Source organism: Macrotis lagotis, chromosome 4 (genome assembly GCF_037893015.1).
Source record: "Macrotis lagotis isolate mMagLag1 chromosome 4, bilby.v1.9.chrom.fasta, whole genome shotgun sequence".
In the NCBI taxonomy this organism is placed as follows: Eukaryota; Metazoa; Chordata; class Mammalia; order Peramelemorphia; family Peramelidae; genus Macrotis; species Macrotis lagotis.
The window spans coordinates 193,322,897-193,338,714 of NC_133661.1; the positions used below are offsets into that span (position 1 = coordinate 193,322,897).

The 15,818-nt window shown below is 35.5% G+C and overlaps 1 protein-coding gene across 2 annotated transcripts in view; it reads right to left on the minus strand.

The window, feature by feature from the left end:
- The window catches only part of AQR (aquarius intron-binding spliceosomal factor), a 100,146-nt gene that overhangs the window by 64,645 nt on the left and 19,683 nt on the right, over positions 1-15,818 (minus strand). Inside the window, exons 8-13 of one of the 2 annotated variants that reach the window (XM_074235045.1) lie at positions 13,177-13,277; positions 9,701-9,777; positions 8,632-8,696; positions 7,505-7,621; positions 962-1,075; positions 345-448 (exon numbers count right to left, since the gene is read on the minus strand). In XM_074235045.1, the coding sequence (XP_074091146.1) occupies positions 345-448; positions 962-1,075; positions 7,505-7,621; positions 8,632-8,696; positions 9,701-9,777; positions 13,177-13,277 (578 nt within the window). The remainder of the gene's footprint in view (positions 1-344; positions 449-961; positions 1,076-7,504; positions 7,622-8,631; positions 8,697-9,700; positions 9,778-13,176; positions 13,278-15,818) is intronic. The other variant, XM_074235046.1, reaches the window with a different exon arrangement.

Below are 15,818 nucleotides of genomic sequence, written 5' to 3' on the forward strand. Positions count from 1 at the left end.
TTCTGTCTTACAGTTAGAAGGCAGAAAAAAATGATTTAAAAAATTCCCACATAACAGGAAAAATACATGATCTAACTTAAATGAAATGAAAATAAAAGAGTACTCAATAAGGGGAAAAGAAAAATCACTAATTGTAGAAGTGAAAGACTGACTAAATAAAAAAACCAAGAACCTAAAATGATTAAGTATAATTATAAAAATGGCTTCAAAATATCCTAGGAGTTTAATAAATGTTTGCAAAATCAATGAAAATAAGAAACTAAGAGTTAAAATAAAATTAAGGTTTATGTAGTAAATCATAATATCTATATTACAAGAAAATACAATTTCTTTCTCTGACTTACCTAAGAGGTTCAAAAAACTTTAACAAAGATTCACGAGTATCCACTGCTGCCACATTTGAAAGGGCAAAATCATACAATTCAGGAAAATGTGCAAAAGCAGCTCTCTGGAAAAACAGTAATAGAAATCTCAATAACTTTGACACAATAACATCTTTTTACACTCAAAAGTTCACCATTTTTACCTTTGCTAAGTAAAAAAGAAATGCATAGTAAGAATATTAAGCTACAGTATCAGAATATTAAGCTACAGTATCAGAATATAAAATAACCAAACAGTTCAATTTGGATATTTATGAATGGTAAGATTACATATCAGATATAAACTTTATTATTACAAATAATATATATAAATGATATATAAATTTTATATTTTGAAAAACTGTTTCCTAAGATTTAGAGAAGAGGGAGTGGTGAAGCTTTATATTAAAGAAAATCACTATCTTGTTCTTTAAACATAAAAATCAGAAATATCAAAGGTTCAAACATCCCTGAAAGTATTAGCAAGGTAATTTTTTCCCATTAATACTGCTAACAAGAAACCGACCCAAATTTTAATGGTACGACCTAAGCTTAACTATCTGAAGCACATGCACACAGAGTAAATGTGTTACAATTACCTGTAAAGAAGTAATTCTATCATAGTGAATTGTTGTCATTTCATTTTCTGTCAAAGCATTCCCAGTTTGGTCATTAATTTCAAAGCCAGTGTAGAATTTAAGCACATCTAAAAGCTGAAATGACAAATTTAAACTAATGAACTGTGTGATCAGAACATATGGCAAAAGCAAAAACTAACTTAATCTTCCTGTGAACAGCATTCTCCATCACAAAGTCCATACACAGCCTCAGGGAGCAACTAAATTTTGAAGACGAAATCTACTGTAATTAAAATCTGAAACTAAAACTAAAACATGTACCAGATTGAAAAGTAGCTTGTGACTAGTTTTACAAACTGGATAAAAGCATCATCAATGGTCCATTTAATCTGTACGCTCAATTCTTCAAGAATTCCAAAACTAGAATAAAATTGAGACATTAAAATTTCTGAAATCAAATAGCTCTAAATTTCAATGAAAAAAAGTTTAGAAAAATATAATACTAAAGGGTACTACTCTGACCAGAATTACAGAAGAATTTGATGACTGATAGTAACAGGATCTCCAAATAGAAATGTCTCTTCTAGTTCTTTCCTACTTGATGAAGCTTAAAGCACAGCATTAGCAATGGCCAGGCAAGGGAGGGGCATCATCTTATATTCTATGCAATTCATTTCCTACCTCAAGTCACTGGCTAGATACAGTACAGCCTGACTAACTACTATAAAACCATGAGACGTTCCTCTCATTCATTAATGGAGATGATACAAAAGTTGGTACTAAGGAAAGATGACACATACTAAGTCCAAGATGGAGCTGTTTTGTAATTGGACAGCATGGCAGGTCATTAGGTCTGCAGCAAATTATCATAAAGCAATTTGAACTAGAAGAAAATGTCCACTGAAAATCAGAAAAGTTGGGAATGAATTAGATTTATGTTTTTAGAAGACTCACATTGTTGCCCATTTGTTCCTGTAACAATACCATAAGAAGTATTATAAAACTGAGAAGTAATGCTAATATAACCTTTTATTCTTATATTAAAAAAAGACAAGAATATCAGGTGGTAAATTTCAACACTTTTCCTTCTGTCCTGAGGATGTATATCAAAGCTCCTAGGTAATTTTATCACCAAATCATTAAGAACAGAAGGGTATGGCAGAGATCATCTGAAATAATTACTCACTGTCTTCTGCTATTCTCTTGCACTGCTAGTTGCAATGAGGGGAAACAAAGATACAAAACTAGAATATAAATTCAAAGAAAAATCCCATGCAATTTGCAGACATTCATTCTACAGAGGAAACAAGTAGGCCTAGTGGATGGTACTAGGCATGGAGTAAGAAAATCTGGCCTCAGGGATATTTACTGACGTCACCCAAGACAGGTCATCTGACCTCTTGTTTACCCGAGTTTCCTCACTTGTAATATAAGGATAATAATAGAGCCTACTTTCCCAGATTTTGTGAGGATTAAATGACATAATCATTTTAAAGTACTTAACACAGTATCTGACACATGGTAAGAACCATATAAATGTTAGCCATTGCTATTGTTGCTAGAGTCACCTTGCAAGAAGGGTATGCATTCTAGAAGGTAAAGGAGATTTTTATTTTAAAATAAAACTCAGAAGTATACCAAAAAGCCACATATTTCAATTCTCCAATGACCTAGGATCTCCTAGATTTGTTATCCTTGTGCTCCCATAATCCTCTGCTACTATCCATTCTAGTCTCTTTATATGACAAGGGAAACAAGGCAATATGCAGATACCCATCTCAATTCCTCTTGGTTCTTGACAACCCCAACCTCCTTCTTGTCATATAATTTCTGTATGAACTCCTGTAATTTGCTTTTCCTGTATTATCTTCTGCACTGTTTTTTGGATGACCCATAAACAAGCATTTATAAGTAAATACCCTCTTATCTGTCAAGCAGAATGCTAGATAGTAGAGATATAAAGACAAAAACAAAACCAGAGGAGGAAAACATTGAGAGAGGATTCAGGAAAAAAATCTCCTGTAGGAGATGACACTTGAAACAAGTCTTAAAGGGAACCAGAAATTTCAAAAGACAAAAGTAAGCAAATAAAATTCTAGATACAGGAGACAGCTTTCTACAGAAACACAGAAGTATCACTGCTATCAAATCTTTGAAAGACTTTTTTAATAATTTTAACAAACATGGGGGCAGCTAGGTGGCACAGTGGATAAAGCACCGGCCCTGGAGTCAGGAGTACCTGGGTTCAAATCCGGTCTCAGACACTTAATAATTACCTAGCTGTGTGGCCTTGGGCAAGCCACTTAACCCCATTTGCCTTGCAAAAAAAAAAAAAAAAACCCAAAAAATTAATTTTAACAAAAAATAAGTACAAATGCGTTTGGTATTCTCTGAAGCACTGAGTCAAATGGAATATGAAAGATATGACTTGCAAGAGTATATTCTGAACTACTGTTATATTAGAAACCAGGAGGGATGGGAGTTCAAGGAAGCCTGGAGGGAGGGATTTGCATGAACTGATGCTGAGATGAACAGAACCAGAAAAACACTGTACACCCTAACAGCAACATGGGGGTGATGATCAACCTTGATGGATTCACTCATTCCATAAATGCAATTTGGGGACAAATCAGGGACAATTTGGGGCTGTCTGCAATGGAGAATACCATCTGTATCCAGAGAAAGAACTGTGGAGTTTGAACAAAGACCAAAGACTATTAACTTTAATTTAGGAAAAAAACCTGGTATCTTATTGTCTGATCTTGCTATATCTTTTACTTTATGTTTCTTCCTTAAGGATATGATTCTCTCTCATCACATTCAATTTCAATCAATGTATACCATGGAAACAATGTAGAGACTGTCAAATTGCCTTCTATTGGGGGTGGAGGGAGGGAGTAAGATTAGGAGGAAAAAACTGTAAAACTCAAAATAAAATCTAAAAAAAAAAAAAGTATATTCTGAGAAAGCCTATCTCTTCCATTCCCATATTTTTATTGAAGATGCCCTTGAAACATGTGCAGAACATTCTCAGAAAAATTCTTTATAGATGAGGAGACATAGACAGGCAATTAGTGATGTCTTAGCTTTTTTGTTGTTTTTTTGTTTACTATCATTTTAGTAATAACTATTTTAACCAAGTTTTGACTCTTTTCTTCTTTTAGAAATCTTGATATAAGACCCCTCCTTTGATAAAGAAAATAACCAATTAAAGAAATCTATACCACTATTCCAATTTGTGTTTCATCCTGATTTATACTAAAATATTCTTAGAAAGATCTGAGTCATTAAATAGCATGGAGCAGTAGATAAGGTAATGGATTTGTAGTGAAGGAAATCTGGCTCTTATCTGGCCTCAAATGTTTACAAGTTATATGACTCTAAAAAAGCATTTGATCTCCCTCAATCTCAGCTTCCTCACCTATAAAGAGGGGATAATGGCCGTGTAAGGATCAAATGAGAATAAGTATATAAAGTGGTTGGTTGGTAAACTTTATGCCACTATGTAAACTTGAGCAATTTTTTATTAAGGTTTCAAACAAGCTTCCTGGAATTTCATTTTCCCCTCTATCAATTTTCACTATTTTCTGAAGCAATACTCTAGTCATAGTATAAACTGTCCTTAAAAATGTTTTCCCAGTGACTGCTATGGCCTCCATGATAAGTGTGTGCACAGTGCCTCAGAGTCTGTAGGACGTTCTTTTGTTCTCCAGGAAATTGATTTATATTGCTTAACTCTCAGCTGGAAAAGGTGTAATAATGACAGTTGCGCTAACACTAATAGTGACTGTTCCTTAATCCATTTTTCAAATTTGGGCATTACTAAATTAATTAGGTTAAATCAAAGCTATTTTATTTTCCTATCACATTTTTTCATTTTTATTTTCTCCTAATTCAGTAGTGATTTTGATGTCTGCTCTCATAAGTTAAAGAATAGATTCAGAAAATATTTATATATAAATAACAGGTCCTTTTTGTTCAACTGAGACAATTTCATTTTTAATGATGTCATTGTGTACCCTTCATATCCCCCGTGCGATCTTATTCTATTCTCGAAGCATTTATGATAAACAGGAATGAAAACTGGAATTCATAATTTTTAATCTTTTCTTTTTCATGATTAATTCATATTATCTGATATATCTCTGACTATTCTGATATATAACCACCTTTGTACTGAAGCTTATCATCAAAGTATAAGCTATTTACATTGGGATTATCAGCGTTTTTCATAGAATTTCTCCACCTCCTCACTCTCCATAAAAAATGCTGATACATAAACTGCAATTATTTTTGCGGTAGTTTTTTTGCTTATGCTATTTTATGATTTTGGTTTTTTTTAATGTTTTATGTATCTTGTGGCTTTGAGGCACATGATAAAATTGACTTCTCTATTGGTCTTTCCAAAGAAGGCTTGTGTGTTAAAAAAGACTTCCATTTAGCTGCAACTTTCAAATATTTTGATTTCACTTTCAGTAAGAATGTAAATAGTGAAATCATTCAGGACTTCCATTGGTTTGTCAATTCATTGGTCAATGGATAGGACTTAATGCTTAAAGTTTAATCCACATTTATAAGACATTAAAGAAATTTTGACTCTCAGAACCTTCTGTCCAGTTTCCTTCCATTGTTATTTTTTAGTCTTCTATGTATTTATTGTTTTATAACAGAATGCCTAACATAGAGCAAATGGGAGATTTGAGTTTTTAAAATAAATACTTAAACACAAATTTATGCTCCTACAAAAGAATATTTAAACTTAGATGGTCAAAAGTGATCTGCTTCCTTGGATCCATAGTAACTTTTATTTTTCCAAAAACCATTAGAATCAAGTTACTGAATCATCAACAGTTCCACTGAGTGAATAATAGATCACAATAAGTGAGTTCCTTTTTCTAAGAGTTTTTTCCTGGCTCCTCTACAAAACATCATCTGGTCTGGATAAAAAAAGACAACAGTAATTTCTTTAAGGTTAATGGTCCAAAAATTCAGGTCTGGTTGAGTATTCTAATGATCTATATTTACTGGTTATTTTTAGTTAGGTGCACTTAAGATTACTTTCTTCAATTCATCAGTTAGGACAAGCACAAAAACTGCACCTATGCCTATTAGAACATTGGACTAAGAACCCATCTTTAGCAATCTTCCTCCAGCAGTCAATTGTCCCAAGTGTACATGACATCAGTTTCTTTGTCTCCAGACTGCAATGTCATTTGCCACCTTGGCATATCAAAAAGATAAGAAACCACCTGCTATAGCAGTCACTGTTTGTGCAATCACTCAGCTTACCACAATATGACTGTTCTACAGATTTGGAAGCATATCTTTTCATTTAACATAGATTCCAAAGAAGTTTGGTCTCTACAGATGATACTCTGCACTGAACTGAAACCTTGATATAAAGCCACAAATTCCATCAGACTTGATTTTCACAAGGTAGTCTCTCAGGCCTTTAAATTCTCTCAGAGCCAGATTTCCCAGCATCAGTTGCCAAGGGGGCTCTTGCAAAATCCAAGGGATAGACAAAGCAGAGAAAAGTGGTTCTAGCTGCACCAACAGAGGCAAGATTGCCAGCACTGTGTGTGCTTGTACAACTCCTCCCCAAAAAACCCTGCTTATATTTATCCTTAAAGACAAAATTAAAGTTCTGGGTGGGGAAATATCTGATGATATTTGCTAAGTTGCCCAACTGAAAGGAAACATCCTTTATTCCTTTGGAATTTGGACTATACAGTCTATTATGTCTTTCTACTGTTTATCTGCTGCAATTTGTTTTCATGCATGCTGCATCAGCAATAATAGGCTGACTCTGTCGTTGGGGGGGGGGGTCCACACAGTCTTGGAGATTACAGAGGTGATACCACTAGCCAAGAAGTCAGAGATGGCTTGTTCCATCACAGAGACAGAGGGAGAAATTGTTGGAGATGGAGGAAGAAAGCCAGTGAGAGAGGACCAAAAGCTGGGGATCTCATTGCTCTTTGCATGACTATTTGTTAACAGCTAGGATCAAAAGGCCCTATCACTTATTGCAGAAGTGGAATAGGACTGAAGCTCATTTTGTCCTTATCTCATAGGCTGCTATTGGAAAATATTCATCATGAGGCAGCTAGGTGGCGCAGTGGATAGAGCACCTGCCTCGGAGTCAGGAGTACCTGGGTTCAAATCCGACCTCAGACACTTAATAATTACCTAGCCGTGTGGCCTTGGGCAAGCCACTTAACCCCATTTGCCTTGCAAAAACCTAAAAAAAAAAAAAAATTCATCATGAAGTTACAAACTGCTGGTGACATATTTCTCCATATTGGGTTAGGCTAGTTTTCAAAAAGAAGTTAGCGTTATCGGGATAGCACTCAAAATCTTCCAATATCTACCACTTGCTAAGGTTCACACTTCACTGGTACAACCTTCTAGAACCTACACTTTCCTCTTACATCTCAATGAAGCACTAGATAAGCTTTCTGTGGAGGACTTTATCCAATGTATCAAAATAAAATTCAAACATTTAAAAGTAAAGAAATTTTCAATAAATAATATATATCTAAGCCCAAGCACATCATAGCTCACCTGGGAAAAAAGATGACCATCACCTTCTCTACGAACAAGGTTGGACAGGTAACAGTGAACCACAAGATGGGAGTCATCTAATACTGTGTTAAACCAGCGACGTGTAGGAAGTAAGGCCTAGAATAAATACCACAGAAACCAAGGTTGCATATTCTCCATAGCTAAAGTAGAATTCAGGGGCAGCTAGATGGTGCAGTGGAGAGAGAACCAGGTCTGGAGTTGGGAAGACTTCCCTGAGTTCAAACCCAGTCTCAGACACTTACTGGCTGTGTGACCCTAGGCAAGTCACTTAACCCTGTCTGTCTCAGTTTTCTGTAAAATAAACTAGAGAAGGAAATGGCAAACCACTATAGTATCTCTGCCAAAAAAACCTTAAATGGATTAAAAAGAATCAGACATGACTAGATTAAAAAACTACTAAACAACAAGAAGAAAGTATTCTAATGTGACTTATGTTGTTCATAACATAAGATATGCTGTTCATAACATACAATATACCTTATCACTATCTTGAGAAATAAATGGACTTCATATGCCATTAATAATTACTACATGAACAATTTTTGAAAAATTCATTCCTCTTGTTTTGTTAGATATCTCTGGCAGAAAATTATGTCCTTAACATCAACCATTTTAATGACTATATTCATCAAGTACTTTTCTGTGAAAAGCATCCATGTGTGGGGGCAGCTACATAATACAGTGAATAGAGCACCAGTTCTGGAGTCAGAGGAAATGAGTTCAAATCTGGCTTCAGACACTTAATAATAATTACCTAGCTGTGAGACCTTGAACAAGTCACTTAATCCAATTGCCTTACAAAACAAAGTAGCCATGTGTGAATGAGCTATTATCTATAGCCATCTATATATAGAAACAGATATATATATATATATATATATGTATGTATACACACACACACACACACACACACACACACACACACACACACACATATATATAACATAGGCATAGGCAAGGACTGGGTACTTTTTACTCCAATTTTGATCATTTGTTTTGGGGTATTTTCCCCCCCATTCTAAAGAAATTAACGACAGACAACTGAGAGTGAACCTGAAGTAATTAAAATAAAAGTAACTAGGATTCAGCACCTTAAAACTTCTTACCTCTAGATCGACTACCAACTCAATAAATCGTTCACAGTAATGCACTTTGTCCATAGTGAGGGTTTCTAGAAGAAACAAACATTTTTATTTTATTCTGCCATCATTCATTTTCTGTTTTGAAATTTACAGCTACTTTGAAACTAAATGTCTGGATAATCTTTCAGGCTAAGAAGGGGAAGAAGGGACAGAAGGATGGTTCAAAGACTGTTCCAATTACGATTACGAGTCAAGTTGTGCATGCCACCACAAACCTCCAATAGCTTAGAAAGTTCTATGTTCAACTTCTCAGTGCTTCAAGGCCACACTGAAACTCTAGGTGACAAGGTGGTGATTAGCACTAGTAGGAGAAATTGCTTCAATGGTAGTTTTCTTAACTAATGAAATCCCAGGTAGAGACAGAGGAGGAAGGAAAAAAGATTCATAGTAGTTTGGTGATGGGAATAAAGTTACCAGCTAGAAAACCTGGAAACAAATTTTATTACTAAGTCTTCTAATATCCTGTGAAAGTCATTTAATTCATGTACATGAAGAAACTCCATAGCACTTATCTCTGAAGTCACCTGATGCAAACTATCTTGGTGACTTAGGGAATTTAACATCTTTCAGATAAAATGCTCTCTTTATTTATTAAAATGCATAAATTTAAAAAGTCCCACAAATAATGGCTGGATAACAGAGATGTTTCAATATTTGACTACTGTAAAGTGCCACTTTGACTAGGGTTTATGATGCTCTCAGTATCATTAATTTATTATTTCTTCAGGAAGCAAAGTTTAGAAAGAGAGGAAATCCACTCCTAAAAGCTTTCTCAAGCTCAAAAGACAGTATGCCACAAGGTCACTTCTCAAAAATAGGAGTGCCTATTATAAATAGTTGGGTAAAGCTCCTGCTCTTTTTTTTATGTTTAGATATGCTTTTATGTTTATGTCAGGATATTCAGTTTGAATGTTTCTGACATTTAAATTATACTAAAGCTCGATTTGAGAGTTAATTTCAAAGCCCCATTAAATTTGACAAAATCATATGGACAACAATTTTGAAAACAAGCTGAATAAAACAAAATAATTACCAGAAAGTGGAATCGATTTCAGCACAGATATGAACCTCTGAATAAGCTCTGAAAGGAATCTTCGCTCCTTATGGGCCCTAAAAATCACAAACAGTTGATATAAATGGATCTGAAAAGACATTCAAAATTTACAAAACTGAAAACATGATTATTATTATTACTATATTTTATTATTATAACTTCCTAGGTTTGTCTCTCTGCCACAAATCTCAACTTGTTGCAGTCTATCCTCTAACCAGATGCTAAGTAATCTTTCTAAAGTGAAAGTCTACCATATCACTGTCCCAATTGAAAACTTCAATAGCTCCCTATCATTTCCTGGTTCAAAAAAGAAAATTTGTTTTGGCTTTCATAACTGTTCCCCACAAAGACACTTTCCCAGTCTACTTATACATTATACCTTTCCCCACACCCAAGGCACCCAATCTCCAAACTCTGGGCACTCTCACTGGTTATTATCCTTGCCTGGCATTCTTTCTCTTGTCACCTCTGGCTCTTGGCATCTTCCTGAGAGTCAGATAAAGCTCAACATTTGACAGTAAGAATTTCCCAATTTGGGGCGGAGCCAAGATGGCGACAAGAAAGGATCATGTCTTAGGCACTCTCTCATAAATCTTTGAAACTAAAGACTTTAACTAAATTTTCAAGAGACAGAACCCACAGAGGGACCCAGTGAGGCAGTTCTCCTACTCAAGGTAACCTGGAAAAGAGCAGAAAGGCTCTGCTCCCCGGGGTCGGAGGGGCGGCCCTCCAGAGCGAAAGTTCCGCTCCCACAAATTGAGGGAACAGCCAGGGGACCTCTGCCAGAGAGAGCACGTGAAGCCCAGCCCTCAGGGCACACAGCTAGCAGCATGGCCACTGCATTCCAGATCCAGGAAACAGAAGCAGGTGGTGCTGGTAAGCAGGAGCCCCCAGGGCAGGAGCCCATTGAACCTAGGGAAGGGAGTGAAGAGAGACTGCAGAGCTCTGTCCTCTGCCCCTGGAACAGGACTCCAGGGCTCTGACCACATTCAGATGCTGATCTGCAGTCTAGGCCCCCCCCCACCTCAGCCCCATGGCAGAGGGGGGCGCATATGATCATTCACAGACCAGGAGGGAGGACAGAGCCTCACACACTGTGTCCCAAAAGCTCAGGAAGCACCCCAAAAACAGGGTTAGGCTGGGAAAATGAGCAAGCAGAGAAAAAAGAGGAACACCACTGAGAAATACATTATCTATGAAACCAAGAAGGATCAATATACTCAGACTGAAGAAGAGGAAACACAAGCTCCTGTATCTAAAGACTCCAAGAAAGACAGAAACTGGGATCAGGCTATGACAGAGCTCAAAAAAAGACTTTGAAAATCAAATGAGGGAGTTAGAAGAATTTCCCAATTCCTCTTATTTCTAGTGCCTTCCCTCTCTTATTTCCCAATTAATCTTTATAAGACTTTTTTATACACACTTGCTTGCATGTTCTCCCTCCCCCCCCTAGATTAGGAGCACCTTGAGAGAAGGTGCTTTTGCCTTTTTTTGTCTTCCCAGAATTTAGTACAGATCTTAGTACATTCGATATTTAATGCTTGACAGACTCCTTCTATGAAACTAGTAATATTTCAATTTTTACTTCATTCTTTTGAATTCCCAATTTGTACTGGTGTATCAAAGCAATGAATTAGAAACATGAAAGCCCTATTATCTACCTTATAGAATCATTAAAAAAAAGAAAAGAAAATATATTGTGGTAGAGTTCTGGATTACAAATAAAAAGATTTAGTTCCAATTCTGGTTCTGCTAACTAGCTATATGGCTCTGAGCAAGTAAATTAATTTTTCTGGGGCCTCAGTTTCTACATCTCCAAAATGAGCAAGCTGGGACTGGATAATCTAAGTCTTTTCTTGGTCTAAATCTAGAATCCTCCTATTGTTACTAAAGATTTTTCACTGCCAAGGAACAGATACAGGACGAGAAGGGACTACCTTAAATCATCTTAATTCCTATATAGGAATGCAAAAAAAAAAAAGAGAGAGAGAATGACAAATGTTAAAATTGATCCAACCATTCTTGTTTTTGCAAGGCAAATGGAGTTAAGTGGCTTGCCCAAGGCCACACAGCTAGGTAATTATTAAGTGTCTGAGGCCTGAACTCAGGTACTCCTGACTCCAGGGCCAGTGCTCTATCCACTGCACCACCCTAGTCGCCTCGGGTCCAATCATTCTGGAAAGCAATCTGGAACTATGCCCCAAAAGTCACTAAAATGTATATGCCTTCTGACCCAGAGATACCACTATTAGGTCTATATCCCCCAAGACATCAAAGAAAGAAGATATTATATATGCAAAAATATTTATAGCATCTCTTTTTATGACATTAAAGAACTAAAAACCAAGGGGATGTCCATCAATTAGGAAATGGCTAGACAAATTGTTATATGAACATAATGGGATATTACTGTGCTACAAAAAACAGAGACAGTGCTATTAAAAAAACCAGAGATTTGTTCAAATTGATACAAAATAAAATGAGCAGAACCAAGAGAACAATTTATACTTTTAACATCAATACTCTAAAAATCAAACAATTCTGAAATTGTAATCAAACATGTTTCCAGGTCAACTATGGTGAGACACACTTGCAATTCCTATTATTAGGAAGGCTAGGAAGGCTAAGGATGGTGGGATCACTTGAGCTTGAGAGTTCTGAGCTCCAATAGAGCTAAAACTGATTAGGTGCTCACACTAGGTCTGGTACCAATATATAGTCCTTCAAGCATAGGGGCCACAAAGCTATCTAAGAATGGGCAAACATGTAGGTCAAAATTTTTGTGTGGACCAGTAGCAGAACTGATTGGGTCCATGGGTCATTGTTCTTCCAGTCTGGGTGAGAAAGGAAGGACCAATGTAAAAAAAAAAAAAAATTTACAGAGAATCATGAAAAATGCTAACCACCTCACTGCAGTAAAATGAAAGGCTAGTATACAAATTATGACTTGCATTTTTTAGACATAACCAATGTGAGAACTTGCTTCCCTTGACTATTTTTGTATGCTACAAGGAATTTTTTCTCCCCAGAAGGGTGAGGAGAAAAAAATTTTTGTGAATTGCAAAAAACTTTTTAAATCAATTTAGAACACAACTTTATACCATAACCAAAAAAAGATATAAAAGGATTCAATTAAAAGATATGGAAATTTAGATCAACCATTTGTTGGAACATAAGTCCAAGGGAACACCATTAAGAAGTACTACCTGCTAGTATATAAATGTATCAATGTTAAGGGAGGAGTACAGGATTTCTGGTTTCTACTCCAAACAATGACCTAAACACATCATTGACAATATCATCACTACTTCTAAAATAGAAGCAAAAATTTTTTAAATCATCTATTAAGTATATACCTGTATAGTATCTAGTACATCAGCAATCTAGCAGGGGCCCACAAAAAATCCAAAACTTTATAAAGTCAAGTAACAAAGAATAAAAGTTTCACTACATACTGTTCTCGCAACTTTGGTTCCATTTTCTCATCATTCTTTTTTATTAAGCTCCAGAATTTTCTGAGTTTGGGTGTCTTTTTTAATTCTAGTTCTAAACGTGCCTGAAAGAAGGGAGAGTAGAGTCATGGGTGACGTTAAATTGCATTTAGTGTAGAAGAACAAATTAACATGTAATTCATTTCTTAAATTTACCTATTGGAGATAAGTCACTCTTAGCAAAACCTGAACATATCTCAAAAGCAAAGCTGCTTATGCTACCTCCAATTTTATATGATGCCACTCAGAAGATATTTCCTTGTTATAGAATTTGCCTTTTTTAATAAAAATTCTAAAACAGATTAGTAATTCAATCAAGTTTGTATATCTCTTGTATTTAGAGCAACATATATCTAAAAAAATTATGTAAAAAAATCATTAAAGGAATAAATGTGTACCACACATTATGCAAAAAATATAGTGTTTTATAAGTAAATGTGTCAAATAAAGAAAAAGAAATGGAAAATCTTGTTCAAGTTTTTATTCTTTAGGAATTATCCAAATAATACTGTGACAAAAAAGAATCCTTTAAGTTAAATATAATAAACTTATTTTAAAACTTGTCCTGCCTAGACAAATATTTAAGTTCAAAATAATCTAGTACTTAGTGATTATGTTTTATATGTGTGTGTATACACACACACACACACACACACACACACACACCTATAGCTACTTTCTAAGAATTCAAGAGGTAATATCACTTTACCATAATGTGTAAAGCAAAAATTACATTATACTACTTCTTAAAGATGTTTTGGTTTGTTTATTTTTATATTACAATAATTTTGTTATAAGAGTAAACATCAACCCTTCTTCCCCTCCCCAAGATTAGAAACCTAAAGAATAGTGAGAGAAAAAAAAAATGTACTTCAGTCTATGTTCAGATTCCAGTGTCTGTCTCTGAGCTGAATTGTCTTCTTTATCATTAGTCCATCAGAGAAGCTGCTTCAATATTTTTTCCTACAGTTGATATTACTACTGTATTTCCCTCCACACTCTCATTTATTCTATTCTCTCTCTCCTTTCATCCTGGCCCTGTCCAAAAGTGTGTTGTATCTGAGTACCCTCTCCCACAATCTTTCCTCTCTTCCATCACCTATTCCCCCCTTCCCTCACCCCCCCATTCCTTCTTATCCCATCCCTTTCTTCTCATTTTTCTCTAGGTTAAGATATATTTCTATACCCTATTAAGTGCATATGTTATTTCCTCTCTGAGCCATTTCTGATGAGAATGAAGGCTTGCTCATCCCCCCTTGCCTTCCCCCATTCCACTACACTGAAAAAGATTTTTCTTGGCTCTTGTGTGAAATATCTTAGCCCCTTCTTCCTCTCCTTTCTCTTCCTCCCAGTACTTCCCTTTATCACCCACTGACTCCATCTTTTTACTATATTATACCATTATATTCCACACCTTCCTATGACCCGATCTTACAAATAAGAAAGTCCATATGAGTTATCAGCATCTTCTTCCCATGCAGGAATACAAACAGTTCAATATCATTAAGTTCCTCATAGTTAGTCCTTCTCTTCCACCCCCTCTATGGTTCACCAGAGTCCTATATTTGGAGATCAAAGTTTCTAAGCTCTGGTTGTTTCAATAGGAAAGTCTGAAAGTCCTGTGTTTCACTGAAAGTTCATTTTTTCCCCTGAAAGAGGATGTTCAGTTTTGCTGGGGAGTTGATTCTTGGGTGTAAACCAAGATCTTTTCCCTTCTGGAATATCATATTCCAATCCATAAGAGCCCTTAATGCAGATGTTGTCAGATCCTGTATAATCCTGACTATGGAGTCACCAGTAGTTAAATTGTTTATTTCTGGAAGTTTTTAGTATTTTCTCTTTGACTTGGGAAATTTAGAATTTGACTATAACATTTCTGGAAGTTTTTGTTTTGAGATCAGGAGGTGACCAGTGAATTCCCTCAATTTCTATTTTACCCTCTGCTTCTAGGATTTCAGGGAATTTTGCTGTATTATTTCTTGAAAAATGAAGTCTAAGCTCTTTCCCTGGTTGTGACTTTTATGTAGTCCAATAATTTTTAATTTTTTTCTTATGGATCTGTTTTCAAGGTTGGTTGTTTTTACCAATGAGATATTTCACATTTTCTTCTAATTTTGGGCTTTTGTGGAAGAGTTTTATTTCTTTCTGATTTCTCACAAAGTCATCAGCTTCCGGGGGCAACTAGGTGGCGCAGTGGATAAAGCACCAGTCCTGGCCAGAGTCAGGAGTATCTGAGTTCAAATCTGACCTCAGACACTTAATAATTACCTAGCTGTGTGGCCTTGGGCAAGTCACTTAACCCCATTGCCTTACAAAAACTAAAAAAACAAAACAAAATAAAACGAAGTCTTTAGCTTCCTTTAGTTTCATTCTGCATTTGAAGGAGTTATTTTCTTCAGAAAGCTTTTTTATCTTCTTTTCCAGCTGGCCAATTCTGTTTTTTTAAGACATTCTTCTTATTTGCCTTTTGTTTTGCTTTTTCCATTTGACCTAACCTAGTTTTTAACATATTATTTTCTTGACTATTTTTTGATATTTCTTTCACCAAGCTGCTGAATTGGTTTTCATGATTTTTCTGCATCACTCTCATTTCTCCTCCCAATTTT